Below are 17,326 nucleotides of genomic sequence, written 5' to 3'. Positions count from 1 at the left end.
ATTAATTTGTGATGTGTATTTAAAAATTACTCGTTGCACATAATTACGATTTATCATGGGCAAATGACCTATGGAACATGAAGCAAACTAAATAAGCGTGGCGAATATGGGGAATAGATGAAGGACAACATTTCTATCGTTTGCAGACAATCATTATTGCTACGTTTGGACTAAATAATTTCATTTTTAGTGTTAATCACATTTGTGTTTTGGGATAATTGGTTTCCATCGTTCGAATGGTCAACCGCAGATCAGTGTGTCCTGTTGTGACGATAAAAAACGGTTATTTAAAAACATAAATTTAATTATCCGTCAAAGTATAAAATGATAACTATTTTAACAGGTAAAACGGCCTAAATTGTACAAGGAAGTCCACATGTTAACTCTTAAGAGAATACTGGTAACTTCTATAAGAAAATCTACAGTTTGCCTAAAGTAAAATTGCCCGGTAGACACAGTTTACGCTATTGTCCTCCGACAGCATTAGTCGTTCGAATTAACTAATGAGCGAAAACTTTTTGGCGCATGCGATTATTACCTAATATTCTATTTTTGAACTAATAGTCGTATGAAAGTATAGCGACATTTGCTTAGTTATTCATTTTGATTTTTGAGCATGCTGGTGGGTGTTCGGCAGCTCCGTGCCTGAGACTTCCTGTACACAGACGCTTTTACGGGCTGTGTATTATTACTCAGTAACAGCTGTAGTATACATAAAAAGACTCAATAAGCTTATAACTGTAACTTATCGCAACAATGCCGCAAATGGTGTACCTTTGGTTATTACCGTTCATAACGAAAGCTCTGTGTAACAAAGTCAGTGATTACTGTGTCGAAGGAAATTTTGTTACCGGTAGAATGCAGCAGTTTCGGTCCAGTATGTTTGTAAACTGGGATTTTGTCTGAAAACTTTTCACGTGCAAAGCTAAATTGGACAACTGTATATTATGAGTGTGCAATATGAGAACTGAAAGAAGTTCATTTCAAGTCAAATGAACAGCTAGTGCAAATGATAATACTTGTAGCTGTAGATTTTAGGGTTAGGATCGGAACATTCTTTGCGGGCAGCTGATGGCCGTCCGAAGGAGGAGCAGAGCAGACAGCCGTAAGGTAGGACGTAAAATGTGTCTCCGAAACAAGTGTGAAAATGTATATATTGACAGGAGTGACTGTGGAAAGCGCTGTGGTGGGATCAGTGAACGATACATGTTTACACTGTTGTGGAAGGAAACGCCAAGCATAGCCGCGATTCTCAGAGCGCTATTCAAAATAGGAGCACCACTTGTCAGATTGCAGTTGTTGTGATTATTGCTTGTTCGTAATGAATTACTGTTTGACAATACTTGGATCAGCCGTCGTCACCAATGTCATTGTTGCTTGGTTGTGTTGTGTATCAAAGAAATTTTGGGTACTTAAATATTGGTTGGGATGTTTTGTTTGGGATTGCCCTACTTAAATTTGTAAAACATAATGATTTGTGGATTTTTGCTGTAGAAATACAGGAGGCAAAGAATATTTACCGTTTGGTCCTGAGCCTCCTAAGTCCATACCTGACGGAATAATAATGCAGCAATAATGTTATGCATCTCCAAGGAGTTACTCGCCTGTCAGGTAAAATAATTACTGCGTTTGGCTATATCGGTCATAAATCAATTCAGAAAACTGTTTACACTACAGTAATAGATTTTGCAATTATTGTATTTTTGAGATTTGTGTTTTACTGACATTCGTTGAATGTACATGTCGTTTATGGGGATCCTTCAAAGTTTGGTTGCAATAAGTTTATTCTAAAGAAGCAGATTTTTATTATTGCGACTACTTGGAATTCGCACTTGTGTTTGAACTTGATTTTAACAGTGATATTTTGTTTTCCCTTCTGCAGGGTTGTGATCGACCAAGATCAAATTTCTATGTTTCTGGATCTGTTACATTTCTGGTCACCTGAATGTTCATAAAACGAGTTGGTAATGATGCAAAGCCTGGAGGCTACATGTGAGGAAGCAAATGTAAGTTGACGTGAGAATAAAAAATTATTCGTTGCTGTACTACCTGGTTATGACTGTAATATTTTTCGTACATAGGCCTACTGTTAAGTATTCCTTAAAAATTGAAATTGATTTGAATTTCTATTGAGTTATACTGTTAAGCATTAGTATTGTAAGAGATTGCAGATATTAAGTAGAGCGTTTGAAATGAGCAGTTTTTAGGCGAAAGATTTGACATTGTTACAGGCCTGTAGGACAAATACATAGCAGACATAGTTGGCTGCGTAAGTGAAGCTTAAGGAGAGAAGTTTATTTCAAGTTTAAAATAATATCGAAGTAAATGTGAGCATTACTTAGTGTGTATGTGATCAATAGTAGTGCTTGGGTTTGGTACACGTATCTAATGGTGCTGTAAAGTTTTGTCTGCTTCCATTAAGAAGTATACTTCTAAAAGCCATAAGGTTAATTTTATGAAATCATTTTATGGCGTTTGTCAAATTTTTATGTTTATATGTCAGTGGCCTTCAGTTGATGATTAGGGGCCTATATGACTTTTATGTTTCTGGTAAAGTAATTATATCACTGCAAAATCAAAGGCTGTGCTCATATTGAATAGTTGAACTAGTCTCAATTCAGTTGGTGTCTAAAATGCAACTGTTCTCACAGCGACTATTGCAGATAGCAAATAACGCTCCTCAGACTGTGCCTCGAACTCAAAACAACAGTGGAAAGGCTTTTTTCTCAATCCATGACAAGCTGAGAGAAATCTATGAAGAAGAGAGTGCAAACGACTTGCAGCAACAGAACAAGGTAAAAATTTAGTGTGGGATTCTTTCTTGGTTTTATCTTAAGTTTAAAGTAAAGTGTAAGAATTTGTAGATGTTTTTGTGCATCAGTTTGGTATAGGCTGTAGGACTATCTGTGTATGATTTTTAGTCATTGTATAAAGAATTAATGTTGTCTTCTGAATAATGGTGCATCTTACAGATGATTGATTGAATACTTATTTGTCAGAATAAGAAATACCTATGGATATTGTGTTATATGGTTCTTGGCTGTCATGTAGGCTAGTGACTTGTCAGCCTCAGTTTCCCCAACTACAAGGCTAACTGTTGCTGAAAATGAAAGTAAATACAGATCCCATTTTATAATTTCCACTTGAATACTGCTCTAAAATTACTTATGTTCTTAATTATATTATAGTACAATAACTTGTGTCTATGACAATCATAGCTGTAAAATAGATGCTTAAGGATCTCTTCAACAGAAATGAGTAAGAGTATGAAAAAAAATTCCTCTCGTTGTGGTTGGATGTCACTGATTTACTACAACAAAAATAAACTGGTATTATCTGTATGATTTGAGTTGAACCGGCAAAATTGAGGCCAGAGTGAGAAAAGATGAGGGAATAATGGTCTGAATGCTGTAGTTTTCAGAAAAGCGTATTTAGAAAAAAAAAAAAAAATGGAGGTGTGTTCTGGCTCCCTTATCCTTCTCTCCATTGTATTTCTCTCTCTTCCTCTTGTTAGTATGGGATTTTTTTGCCAAAAATCGGATTTCATTGCCAAGTTTCACCTGTAATGGGTGTGGCAATCAACATGTACGATTATTTCATGTTGTAAATAGTCCAATCCCTTCTTGTGTGGTAACTCTTTATCACATTCTGTGGTGACATTGAGTAGGTTTATGTTTATCTTATCTCTCAGTATTTTCTCTCTGTTTCTGCTTATTTTTATCTTTGTCATAATTCGTCTCCTTTTCATTACTTTTGTATTCTTTTTATTTGATTTTCAACTGCTAGTAAGGGGTTGCTATTCATTTCATTTTTACTTAATCACATCTTACTCATATGTTTCATTTTGCCTGCTTATTTATATGTGAATCATAATTGTTGTCACATTTTTTTTCCACATGTCTGAAGCATAAGGATGTAGTTACAATTGGTTAATACTTAGATGGTCTATATGTGTTAACAATTTATGTTGTATATCTAATTTTATGGACAGTTATGTTGTTCCTTGAGAATGTCATTTTATCTGGCTGTGTGTTTCTGTCCTCCACTTGCTAGAGTGAAGTGTTAACTGACTGCAAATAATTTTCATTTGATGAGAGTCTTCAGTTTCTCCTCCTGCTTTTCTCCCTGTGATTGGGTGCTCTGTTTGCTTTCAGCATCCAGCACCCTTACCCCCCACTCCTCCTCCTTGGGCACATTGGGTTAGAATAGGGCTGTTTTTCTCCTCAAGACATCAGTCATGATGTACTGTTGTTCTGTTGATTATATTTTTACTTCCTATTGTACTTTCACTTTGCATTGGTAGTATATCTCCTTTTACAAGTTGTAATGCCTTTACAGTTTGGTCACAATTCATAATGATAACATTTTAGGGCCTAGAACATTTTAGGGCCTAGCACACAACCATATGTTAGACTGTTCTTCCAACTACCTCCTCTTTACTTCAGATTTATAGCTATTGCTTTGATTCATATTATCAGTGCACATTTCAGAGGCACATTGATGTTATCAACACAGTTACTATTAGTTGTGTTCTTTCTTTATTATTATTAAATTCATAGTAATTTCTTCATGAAACAGAATATGAGGCATTAAGAATACAGCTTTATTTCTCCACCAGCATAATTTTCGAGCTTTGGATCTGCCACTGTGGACTTCCTAGTTGCTCTGCAGTGTGGTCTCTCTCTCTCTCTCTCTCTCTCTCTCTCTCTCTCTCTCTCTCTCTCTCTCTCTCTCTGTGTGTGTGTGTGTGTGTGTGTGTGTGTGTGTGTGTGTGTGTGTGTGTGTGTGTGGGGGGGGGGGGGGGGGCATGCATGCGGTGTACTAAGCTGCAAAGCTCAGTGTATTGCTGAACAGCTAAATAATACCTGTATGTTAGTGTGGTGAATAACTTCTGCATTGGGTTTTAACAGCCGTTGTGGAAGATTTTATTCACCATGTGGAATTTTGGCTGTGGTTGCTTGACCTCTAGAATAGTATATTAGTATGTATAAACATTCTGGTGAAGTCACTTTTGTGAACTTGATTATTTGTTCTCATCTTCCAGCACCTCAAATCCTGCTCCTTTCTACTGGAAAAACTTGTTGCAAAGGAACAGCTTAATACGCTTATCATTAATCTCTATCCTGGCAATAAAGGATATTCTGTTGCTCTCCGAATTCATCCTAAAACTGCAGGTGAGATTTAAATTTGTGTTTTTTTATGCTATGTTTTACTAGATTATTGGTGCTTATGAAATGGCCCTCCATTGTTATTGTACAGAACAGTTGTTATGTAAATGAAAGTAGTAAACAGCTGCTCAGCAATGACGTTCTTTGTATTTGTATTATATTTCGTGATATCTTGGCACAAATACAAAGAATGAGATTTTGTGGTAACTATACTTCTGTTTCAAGGGGCCTCACTTGGACCCCAACTGTTATAAGCTTAATTTATCATTTTAAGGATAACATTAATCTGTTTGGGTGATTAAACATCATTGTGTGTGTACCAACTTTATGAGCAAGATATGTATAGGTGAATTGTCAATTCTTAATGGCAAACATATGAATTGTTAACAGAAGGTCACTAAACTTAATCGTTGTTGCGTGTTGTAATGATAGATGTGAGATACCATTGTTGCATTATAGATTTGTTGTGACACACATGAACAATCCTTGTAGATAGCACTGAGTACGATTATTGCTGCTTGAGATGTGTGCTTCATATGTTACCTCTTTGGCAGAAATGTTTTTGCAAATGTGGAAGTAAGACAAAACATGGGAAATAAGACTTCTGCACCTATCTAGATGGAATGCAATATAATAAGTTGTTTGTTGTATTGATAGTAACAACACTTATTTTTGAATTGGCCTTTGATCCCGCATGCTACGTAATTGGTGACCATTTGAATTTGAATCTGTGCAGTGATACTGCCATTTTAATCCAGTGCATTGTCTTGTTTGTCTGAGAAAATTTACACAAAAAGCACAGAGCAGACCAGATCAGATGTACTTTTTGTTCTGATTGATCCGTAGTGAGGAGATCCTCCAGGATGTAGAACATGTCAGAAGAAAAAGAATACACAATACAGATCTTTACAATGAGGAAAAAAAAAATTCTAATTTACCTTCCGCAGACCTTAGGTGGAATGATCATCATGGATGTGGAATGAGTCAAAAAATGTTTAAACATATTTCCATTTATGATGTAATACACAGTAAATAAAATGATCATTTTATAACACTTATTTACAATGAACACATTACTACACTGAGTTTGGGCAGAAGTCAGAATGTATAGACACCTCTAGCATGAGTAATGCCCAACAATAAAACTGTCTTCTCTTTACTGATTTCCCTTCATTCTTCCTTTTCAATCTGCTGCTGAAATTTCATTGTGCCCTGCCTACATCTGCATCTGCTTACAGCTCATGGGTTTCTAACTGAAGCAACAGGTCAAACTTATTTTTCACATTCATCACAAAGTTGTCAGATGTATTTCTAAGCACGTACATCCAAATTGCCACTTCCCACATATTTTTACCTCGTACCCTCTAACCTGCCCAAATCTTTCTTAGCCTTGTCTAATTCAGCCTGAACAGCAGGAATGCTCTCTTCCTGCTCCACTATTTTTATGTCTCTACTAAATATGCTACAAACCCACTGAAGAGCCTCATTTACTTCCCATGTTCCCACACCACTACGGTCACCCACATGAAAAAACTACGACACCCATCACACCAAAGCCGAGACCTAATGATTCGATGACAAGTCAGGCACTTTTCACCAACGATTATAATAATACTTTAATAAGAATAATTCATTTAAATTATTGATAAACAAGAAAACAAGTTTACAAAAAATCAGGCTTGTATGCTGCTCTTTGTAAACTAAATACATATAGGCCTGAGACTGGTTTGATGCAGCTCTCCATGCTACTCTATTATGTGCAAGCTTCTTCATCTCCCAGTACTTACTGCAACCTACATCCTTCTGAATCTGTTTAGTGTATTCATCTCTTGGTCGCCCTCTACGATTTTTACCCTCAGAACATGTCCTACCAACCGGTCCCTTCTTCTAGTCAAGTTGTGCCACAAACTTCTCCCCAATCCTATTCAATACCTCCTCATTAGTTATGTGATCTACCCATCTAATCTTCAGCATTCTTCTGTAGCACCACATTTCGAAAGCTTCTATTCTCTTCTTGTCCAAGCTATTTATTGTCCATGTTTCACTTCCATACATGGCTACACTGCATACAAATACTTTCAGAAACGACTTCCTGACACTTAAATCTAAACTCGATGTTAACAAATTTCTCTTCTTCAGAAACGCTTTTCTTGCCATTGCCAGTCTACATTTTATATCCTCTCTACTTCAACCATCATCAGTTATTTTGCTCCCCAAATAGCAAAACTTCTTTACTACTTTAAGTGTGTCATTTCCTAATCTAATTCCCTCAGCATCACCCGACTTAATTTGACCACATTCCATTATCCTCATTTTGCTTTTGTTGATGTTCATCTTATATCCTCCTTTCAAGACACTGTCCATTTCGTTCAACTGCTCTTCCAAGACCTTTGCTGTCTCTGACAGAATTACAATGTCATCTGCGAACCTCAAAGTTTTTATTTCTTCTCCCTGGATTTTAATACCTACGCCAAATTTTTCTTTTGTTTCCTTTACTGCTTGCTCAATATACAGATTGAATAACATCGGGGACAGGCTACAACCCTGTCTCACTCCCTTCCCAACTGCTGCTTCCCTTTCACGCCCCTCGACTCTTATAACTGCCATCTGGTTTCTGTACAAATTGTAAATAGCCTTCCCTCCCTGTATTTTACCCCTGCCACCTTTAGAATTTGAAAGAGAGTATTCCAGTCAACTTTGTCAAAAGCTTTCTCTAAGTCAACAAATGCTAGAAACATAGGTTTGCCTTTCCTTAATCTATTTTCTAAGATAAGTCTTAGGATCAGTATTGTCTCACGTGTTCCAACATTTCTACGGGATCCAAACTGATCTTCCCCGAGATCGGCTTCTACCAGTTTTTCCATTCGTCTGTAAAGAATTCGCGTTAGTATTTTGCAGCTGTGACTTATTAAACTGATAGTTCGGTAATTTTCACACCTGTCAACACCTGCTTTCTTTGGGATTGGAATTATTATATTCTCGAAGTCTGAGGGTATTTCACCTGTCTCATACATCTTGCTCACCAGATGGTAGAGTTTTGTCAGGACTGGCTCTCCCAAGGCTGTCAGTAGTTCTAATGGAATGTTGTCTACTCCTGGGGCCTTGTTTCGACTCAGGTCTTTCAGTGCTCTGTCAAACTCTTCTCACAGTATCGTATCTCCCATTTCATCTTCATCCTCTTCAATTTCCGTAATATTGTCCTCTAGTACATCACCCTTGTATAGACCCTCTATATACTCCTTCCATCTTTCTGCTTTCCCCTCTTTGCTTAGCACTGGGTTTCCATCTGAGCTCTTGATATTCATACAAGTGGCTCTCTTTTCTCCAAAGGTCTCTTTAATTTTCCTGTAGGCTGTCTCTATCTTACCCCTAGTGAGATAAGCCTCTACATCCTTACATTTGTCCTCTAGCCATCCCTGTTTAGCCATTTTGCACTTCCTGTCGATCTCATTTTTGAGACGTTTGTATTCCTTTTTGCTTGCTTCATTTACTGTGTTTTTATATTTTCTCTTTTCATCAATTAAATTCAATATTTCTTCTGTTACCCAAGGATTTCTACTAACCCTCGTCTTTTTACCTATTAGATCCTCTGCTGCCTTCACTACTTCATCCCTCAGAGCTACCCATTAGTCTTCTACTGATTTTCTTTCCCCCTTTCTTGTCAATTGTTCCTTTATGCTCTCCCTGAAACTCTGTACAACCTCTGGTTTAGTGAGTTTATCCAGGTCCCATCTCCTTAAATTCCCACCTTTTTTGCAATTTCTTCAGTTTTAATCTACAGTTCATAACCAATAGATTGTGGTCAGAGTCCACATCTGCCCCTGGAAATGTCCTACAATTTAAAACCTGGTTCCTAAATCTCTGTTTTACCATTATATAATCTATCTGATACCTTCCTGTATCTCCAGGATTCTTCCATGTGTACAACCTTCTTTTATGATTCTTGAACCAAGTGTTAGCTATGATTAAGTTATGCTCTGTGCAAAATTCTACCAGACGGCTTCCTCTTTCATTTCTTAGTCCCAATTGATATTCACCTACTATGTTTCCTTCTCTCCCTTTTCCTACTGTCGAATTCCAGTCACCTATGACTATTAAATTTTCGTCTCCCTTCACTACCTGAATAATTTCTTTTATCTCATCATACATTTGTTCAATTTCTTCGTCATCTGCAGAGCTAGTTGGCATATAAACTTGTACTACTGTAGTAGGCATGGGCTTCGTGTCTATCTTTGCTACTATAATATGTTCACTATGCTGTTTGTAGTAGCTTACCCACACTCCTATTTATTTATTTATTCATTATTAAACCTACTCCTGCATTACCTCTATTTGATTTTGTATTTATAACAGAAGTCTTGTTCCTCCTACCACCGAACTTCACTAATTCCCACTATATCTAACTTTAACCTATCCATTTCCCTTTTTAAATTTTCTAACCTACCTGCCCAATTAAGGGATCTGACATTCCACGCTCCGATCCGTAGAATGCCAGTTTTCTTTCTCCTGATAACGACGTCCTCTTTAGTAGTCCCCGCCCGGAGAACCGAATGGGGGACTATTTCACTTCCGGAATATTTTACCCAAGAGGACGCCATCATCATTTAACCATACAGTAAAGCTGCATGCCCTCGGCAAAAATTACGGCTGTAGTTTCCCCTTGCTTTCAGCCGTTCGCAGTACCAAAACAGCAAGGCCGTTTTGGTTAATTTTACAAGGCCTGATCAGTCAGTGATCCAGACTGTTGCCCCTGCAGCTACTGAAAAGGCTGCTGCCCCTCTTCAGGAACCACACGTTTGTCTGGCCTCTCAACAGATACCCCTCAGTTGTGGTTGCACCTATGGTACGGCTATCTGTATCGTTAAGGCACACAAGCCTCCCCACCAACGGCAAGGTCCATGGTTCATGGGGGGAGGTTAGTCTGAGTGAGTCACTTAAAACAGGCAAACGAGTGTCCTCACTTCTTGGATAATATAAGCCAGAAGAGATTGGTTGCTATGGTGTTTTTAAGATTTTCTTCACAGCATTCAAGTGCATCTTTTCTGATTTTTTGAGGTGATGACTAGCATTGTGTATTGCAAAAGTGATTTCAGGTCTAGTTGCCACTGGTTGATAGAGCTAGCTTCCAGTAGATTGGTGGTATAGAGCATTGAGACCCAGCTCAGAGTACACTTGTCCGTGATAAGCAGGTAGTGCCACAACATTGCTGTTCTCCGTGTTGTACTGTTTCAGCACACCCTCTGATATGCCTCTTGATTGAAGAAGGTAGAGCCACCTTGAAACTACTCTGTTTGCAAACCTAGATAATGACTAGCACTGCTCTTAGTTATAGCAGATTCCTGCTCCAAATTATTGAACAACATATTAATTACTTCTCTAGACTCTTGATACAACCAGACCATCATCAGTATGAATAGCTAGGATGGTCAAGAGTCTACCCTTGTCATTTACAAAAATGCATGGCTCTGCCTTGTTTCTATTAGGCCAAATTTATTTAGCTCACTGGTGAGTAATTGATTCCATAATCTAAATGCTTGTTTGACTCAATAAATACTATTCTTCAGCTTTTATACCCTTTTGGTACCATCCTCAAAGCCCTTTGCTCGGTATCAGTTTCACCATGTAACAATGCAGTTTTAACATCAGACTGCCTGATGTTGAAGGCCTTGGATTCTGTGATAGATAAGCTTTCCTTTTGCAGTCAAATCTTGCCACTGGATTGTAGATTTCATTGTGGTCTGTTCCACACCTCTGTCAATATCCGCTAGCAACGAGTCGAGCTTTAAATCTATCCTCAGTTCTATCTGTTTCTTTCTTCATTTTGCATATCCACCTGTTGTCGAGTATTTCTTTGTTTTCTGGGGTTTCAGTCGGGATGCAAATTTCATCAAGAATAAGTACATGTATTACATCTTGCATGGCCTGCTTCCATTTTTCTCATTTGTCACTATCTATTACATCTTAGTGTGAGACAGGTTGATAACAGTGCGTCAGACACATAGAGATTAGAGTAATGGTTTCTTTCAGATTTCTGCTCTATGTTGTAAGCTTCTTCCTATTTGAGCCACTGATTCTGTGGAGATGTCATTGACGTCTGTTTTGTAACATTGATTTCAGAGTAAAGTTTGTTTTCAGGTGATTTCATTGCCTCATTTTCTGTCTGATTCAGGGTCTCCTCTTGAGTAGGCTTTTCATCCTCAATGGTCTTAAGATACTAGGATTTTTTCATCACCTTTCTCGACAGTTTTCTCAGATTGACAACCCACGTATAATTTGCCCATCAAAACATCACGCTGTATTGTATTTGAACTTTATGAGGAAACCAGATACAATATCCTTTTACGTCTGTATCATATCCAGCTAAGAGACCATTTTCAGCTTTGGAATCCCATTTTTCCCATCTCAACCATCTCTCCAAATATCCTGAGTCTGGCCACATCATAGTCCAGTCCAATCCAATCCATAACTTGTAAGATGTTTTTCAGTCACCACTTCTTGACAAGTTCTATTCAAAATATAAGCTACCTTGTTTATGGCTTCAGCCTATAATCATATTGGCAGCCTACCTGCTTGTGTAAAGCATTGTCCTTTCTGTCTCCACCAAAGTTCTGTCCTTGTTCAGTTGCACTATTCTATTGAGGACTGTAGGCTACTGAGTTTTGATGCATTATCCCATGGTTCTGTCTTATTTTGTGTGCCTCTTGATTAATCGATTGTAGTCCATTGTCAGTTCTGATCATTCCATGCTCAATGTGCATATAACTGGTTTTTATGAAATATTCAAGGTGTGTGGCCACTTCTTACTTGTTTTTTAAAGCTACTTAATTTGGCAGTGGAAATAGTCACTTTTAACTAAAGAAATTACCAAGAACCACCAATTTGGACCACTTTTTTTTTAATCACTGTGAATCAACTCATTTGTTTTTGCTGACTTTGAATCACTTTTTTAGAAAGATAACTTGTTAATTTTTCCCACTATTTATTCTCACATAAGCTTTTATCTGTCTAAATTTTTTTGTTGATTCTTCAAAACTGGGGAAAGTTTTGATGGGCAGGTCTTTTGTGCCAGGTTTTATTTCTATCTTAGTAGCCATATTGGTATGAATAATGTCGTTTTCACTCAATTAAATCTTAAACTTCATGCTACACAACTTTTCTTCACAAACTCCCTATGCAACATTTTCTCCTGTGAAGAGTCTGCATATTGTCTTAACAGATTTAAATGCTATTCCCTTGTTAAGAGCTGCCCCAAGTGAGAATAAACTGAACTGAATCCCTGGCACATAGAAAACATTTTACAGATTTTTCTCACTTCATCTTTCTCCATCAAGGGCTACAATGTTTGTCACCTTTTCCTTGTGATGGAATGAAGCTACCATCACCATTACTAGTGGAGACTTCACTCTCAAGTGGACTGCAACTTCCAAGCTTCAGTTGGATTATATTTGTGATCAGTAGCACCAGAATCTAAAAACCACACATATTCATCTACATGATTGCCTGCTACTGACGAGAGAATTTTCTTATCAGGGTATCCCCTCTCGATTTACACTGATTCTGACCTTGATCCTTTGACATAGGGTTTCTGCAGTCTTTTGCTTAATGACCAGACTTTATTACATTTGGAGCAAACACGTATGTATTCATTTGCCGTATGGCCAGGTTTATTACATTTATAGCATTTAGCTGGTTTCCTCGAATTTTTATCTTCAGGATGAGGGTTATTGTTGTTTACCTGCCAGAAACACTTCCCTCTTCATATATTTCTGGGGATTTACAAATTTTTCTTCCTTGAACAATCTTGAGCTCGAATTCTATAGTGTTTGTTGATCAGTATGTGTTGATCCCCTCACTGTCAGAAAATGGGTGGAGCTCATAAGTCATTAACAATTTTGTGATCACTGTAGAGTTAAAAATATTTTCTCCTTGATTCCTCCAAGTTTTCTAACTGTGAAATATATGTAGCCATGTCACTTGCAATATACTTTTTATGGTTCTGTACCTGTCTGTAAAAACGGAACCCTCATAGGATTGCTCCGCGGTCTGTCTGTCTGTCTGTCTGTCTGTCTGTCTGAGAATCCTTTTTCTCAGGATGGGTAGACTGTCATGTTCAAATTATGTCACATATTATGGCCTGTGGTTCCTTGGAAGTGTAAAAAGTTTTAAACTTGTAAGTCACTACAGTTAAAAGACACATTCATTAATGCTTGAAACCTCACTCATCATACATAACATATCAGGTGCTTCCCGTTGACCTAGAATCATGAAATTTAGCAAGACGCAATGTTTCACAGCAGAAGTAAAGGACAAAAAACCCGAAAATTGGGTATTTGTAGACCTGTAACATGAAAAAATATTTTTTTTCTTTGCTTTTTATCCGTCTGTGTGTTCGTCTGTCTGTTAAGACACTTTTTTCTCTGGAACAGTATCATGTATCAATTTCACATTTATCTCACATACTAAGGTCTATGGTCCCCTGACAGCATAAAAATTGTGAGCTTCTAAGCCAATGCAATCGGAAGATATGGTCATTTAAATCATATATTTTGATACTCAAAAACTCACTCATCAAAACTTACACAGTACTTCCTGTTTACCTACAATTACGAAATTTGGCAAGGAGCAAGACACAAGGTTTCACAGCACAAGCAAAGGGAAAAAATTTGAAATTTGTTAATTTTTAGTTATATCACCTGAAAAAAATATTTTTTGTCTTTTTTATCTGTCTTTCAAGACCCCTTTTTCTTAGGAACAGGGTGATGTGTCAAGTTGAAATTTATGTCATGTTTTAATCACTACAGTCCCTGGGTGGTGTAAAAAATTTAAGCTTCTAAGTCAAGGCAATCAAAATATTTGGTCATTTATTGAGGAGGGCTATGCGAGAGGCGTTCAATGAATTCGAAAGTAAAGCTCTATGTACTGACTTGGCAGAAAATCCTAAGAAGGTGGATCAAAACAAAATGTCCAGACACTCTGTGACCAAAATGGTACTGAAACAGAGGATCACAGACTAAAGGCCGAAATACTAAATGTCTTTTTCCAAAGTTGTTTCACAGAGGAAGATTGCATTGTAGTTCCTTCTCTAGATTGTCGCACAGATGACAAAATGGTAGATATCGAAATAGACGACAGAGGGATAGAGAAACAATTAAAATCGCTCAAAAGAGGAAAGGCCTCTGGACCTGATGGGATACCAGTTCAATTTTACACAGAGTACGCGAAGGAACTTGCCCCCCTTCTTGCAGCGGTGTACCGTAGGTCTCTAGAAGAGCATAGCGTTCCAAAGGATTGGAAAAGGGCACAGGTCATCCCCGTTTTCAAGAAGGGACGTCGAACAGATGTGCAAAACTATAGACCTATATCTCTAACGTCGATCAATTGTAGAATTTTGGAACACGTATTATATTCGAGTATAATGACTTTTCTGGAGACTAGAAATCTACTCTGTAGGAATCAGCATGGGTTTCGAAAAAGACGGTCGTGTAAAACCCAGCTCGCGCTGTTCATCCACGAGACTCAGAGGGCCATAGACACGGGTTCACAGGTAGATGCCGTGTTTCTTGATTTCCGCAAGGCGTTCGATACAGTTCCCCACAGTCGTTTAATGAACAAAGTAAGAGCATATGGACTATCAGACCAATTGTGTGATTGGATTGAGGAGTTCCTAGATAACAGGACGCAGCATGTCATTCTCAATGGAGAGAAGTCTTCCGATGTAAGAGTGATTTCAGGTGTGCCGCAGGGGAGTGTCATAGGACCGTTGCTATTCACAATATACATAAATGACCTGGTGGATGACATCGGAAGTTCACTGAGGCTTTTTGCAGATGATGCTGTGGTGTATCGAGAGGTTGTAACAATGGAAAATTGTACTGAAATGCAGGAGGATCTGCAGCGAATTGACGCATGGTGCAGGGAATGGCAATTGAATCTCAATGTAGACAAGTGTAATGTGCTGCAAATACACAGAAAGATAGATCCTTTATCATTTAGCTACAAAATAGCAGGTCAGCAACTGGAAGCAGTTAATACCATAAATTATCTGGGAGTACGCATTAGGAGTGATTTAAAATGGAATGATCATATAATGTTGATCGTCGGTAAAGCAGATGCCAGACTGAGATTCATTGGAAGAATCCTAAGGAAATGCAATCCGAAAACAAAGGAAGTAGGTTACAGTACGCTTGTTCGCCCACTGCTTGAATACTGCTCAGCAGTGTGGGATCCGTACCAGATAGGGTTGATAGAAGATATAGAGAAGATCCAACGGAGAGCAGCGCGCTTCATTACAGGATCATTTAGTAATCGCGAAAGCGTTACGGAGATGATTGATAAACTCCAGTGGAAGACTCTGCAGGAGAGACGCTCAGTAGCTCGGTACGGGCTTTTGTCAAAGTTTCGAGAACATACCTTCACCAAAGAGTCAAGCAGTATATTGCTCCTTCCTACGTATATCTCGCGAAGAGACCATGAGGATAAAATCAGAGAGATTAGAGCCCACACAGAGGCATACTGACAATCCTTCTTTCCACGAACAATACGAGACTGGAATTGAAGGGAGAACCGATAGAGGTACTGAAGGTACCCTCCGCCACTCACCGTCAGGTGGCTTGCGGAGTATGGATGTAGATGTAGATATCTTGATACTCATAAATCTGCTCATGAAAACCTACAGATCACTTCCCGTTGACCTACAATCTTCAAATTTGGCAAGAAGCAAGATTTCACAGAAGAAGTAAAGCAAAATTTTTATACTTTTAAATTGTAATTATATCACATGGAAAATGTCTTTTGCCATTTGAACATACGTAGCACCATCTGTTAAAAACATAATAGGTGAACATAACTGCATGCAAATATAAAATGTATGTTGTAGTCATGTTTTTTATGTAAATAAAAAATGTTTTATTAACTCTTCTCTCTCTATGGACATAAACTAAAGTCCCATGCTGGCTTCTTTTTGTATGTCCGGGCTAGTTTGAGGAACTACTGTAGAGATTTTGATAACCCTTGGAATTCCCTGGACAAATATCTTGCCATTGCCAGTATCAATATTGGTACCAGGGAAAAATCATTGAGATTGTCTATTTCCAGAACAAAACACACACACACACACACACACACACACACACACACACACACACTTGTCAATTTTTCATTTTACCATTGCTGCTTAGGATAGGGTAATGTATGCTTGTTTTTCTGTTCATAAAGTAGTTTGGTCAACATGATAGCTGAAGATTCACAATTTTTAGTGTGTAGCAGTGGTTTCTCCCCAATAGACCTGCTGATAATCATATGCCTGTACTACTGCAGTGTTCATGTTGTCGTTATGCATTGGTATAGTTCTTTGGCCTGTGACAGTATCCCAAGCTCCCTAGTACTTAAGGTTATATGTTTTCGACACCTTTGAAATTTGTAATTCTTGATATTGTACCTGGTATTCCATTTTATTTACATCACGTAAAACTTGTCACCCAGTGATTACTAGACATGAAGTGTTATTGCGAAATGGGTTCAAAACATGTCATGTAATACATACAGACACATACACATAACAAGAAGAAAAGGCTTTTTTTTTTTTTATAAGTTAGTTCAATGTGTAAGACTCAGATGGCATCTTGGTATATGCAGTTGCAAAATGAACCAAATACACATGTGGAAGTGTAACACAGTTTACAAATATAGGAGAAACAAACAAAACAAAACATGTTCAGTTGTTTATTACAATAGGAATAAAAGGGGACAAGTTGTAAGAAGTGCTAAGAAAATTAAAACAAACAGTGGAAGAGAACTTTCAGTCAACAGAAGACCTCACGTGTTCTACAAATGTGACGTGAGCAGTTTTATATTTTGATTGATCTTTAAAAGAAACCGTGTTCATTTAAAATATTTAATTATGAGTAAAATCTTGTATCTGTTTGGTATGATGTCTATACTGTTAAATGTAAAATTTGCTGATATTTTAAGACGAAACCTGGCATTGTTTCTGACCCTGGTCTCACAGAGGGCAGTTATTGAGACTATTAAAATTAGTTGTGAAGCAGTTGCTATAGCTTTTAGGAGAGTGAAAACAAAATTTATATCATTCTTGTAAAGTGTCAAGTATGTGGGGTAGTCATCCTTATGGCATCCAAAATGTTTTACAGCATGATGAA

At 37.7% G+C, this 17,326-nt stretch overlaps 1 protein-coding gene across 2 annotated transcripts in view; it reads left to right on the top strand.

The window, feature by feature from the left end:
- Nucleotides 1–747: 747 nt before the first annotated feature.
- LOC126094773 (putative mediator of RNA polymerase II transcription subunit 26) overlaps nt 748–17,326 on the top strand; it is a 261,755-nt gene continuing 245,176 nt past the window's right edge. The window contains exons 1-5 of one of the 2 annotated variants that reach the window (XM_049909326.1): nt 748–1,408; nt 1,495–1,611; nt 1,883–2,006; nt 2,652–2,795; nt 5,045–5,174. In XM_049909326.1, coding sequence (XP_049765283.1) covers nt 1,968–2,006; nt 2,652–2,795; nt 5,045–5,174 — 313 coding nt within the window. In that variant the 5' untranslated portion in view covers nt 748–1,408; nt 1,495–1,611; nt 1,883–1,967. The remainder of the gene's footprint in view (nt 1,409–1,494; nt 1,612–1,882; nt 2,007–2,651; nt 2,796–5,044; nt 5,175–17,326) is intronic. The other variant, XM_049909325.1, reaches the window with a different exon arrangement.

Source organism: Schistocerca cancellata, chromosome 8 (assembly GCF_023864275.1).
Source record: "Schistocerca cancellata isolate TAMUIC-IGC-003103 chromosome 8, iqSchCanc2.1, whole genome shotgun sequence".
Taxonomy (NCBI): Eukaryota; Metazoa; Arthropoda; class Insecta; order Orthoptera; family Acrididae; genus Schistocerca; species Schistocerca cancellata.
This window is presented reverse-complemented; position numbering and strand designations above follow the sequence as displayed.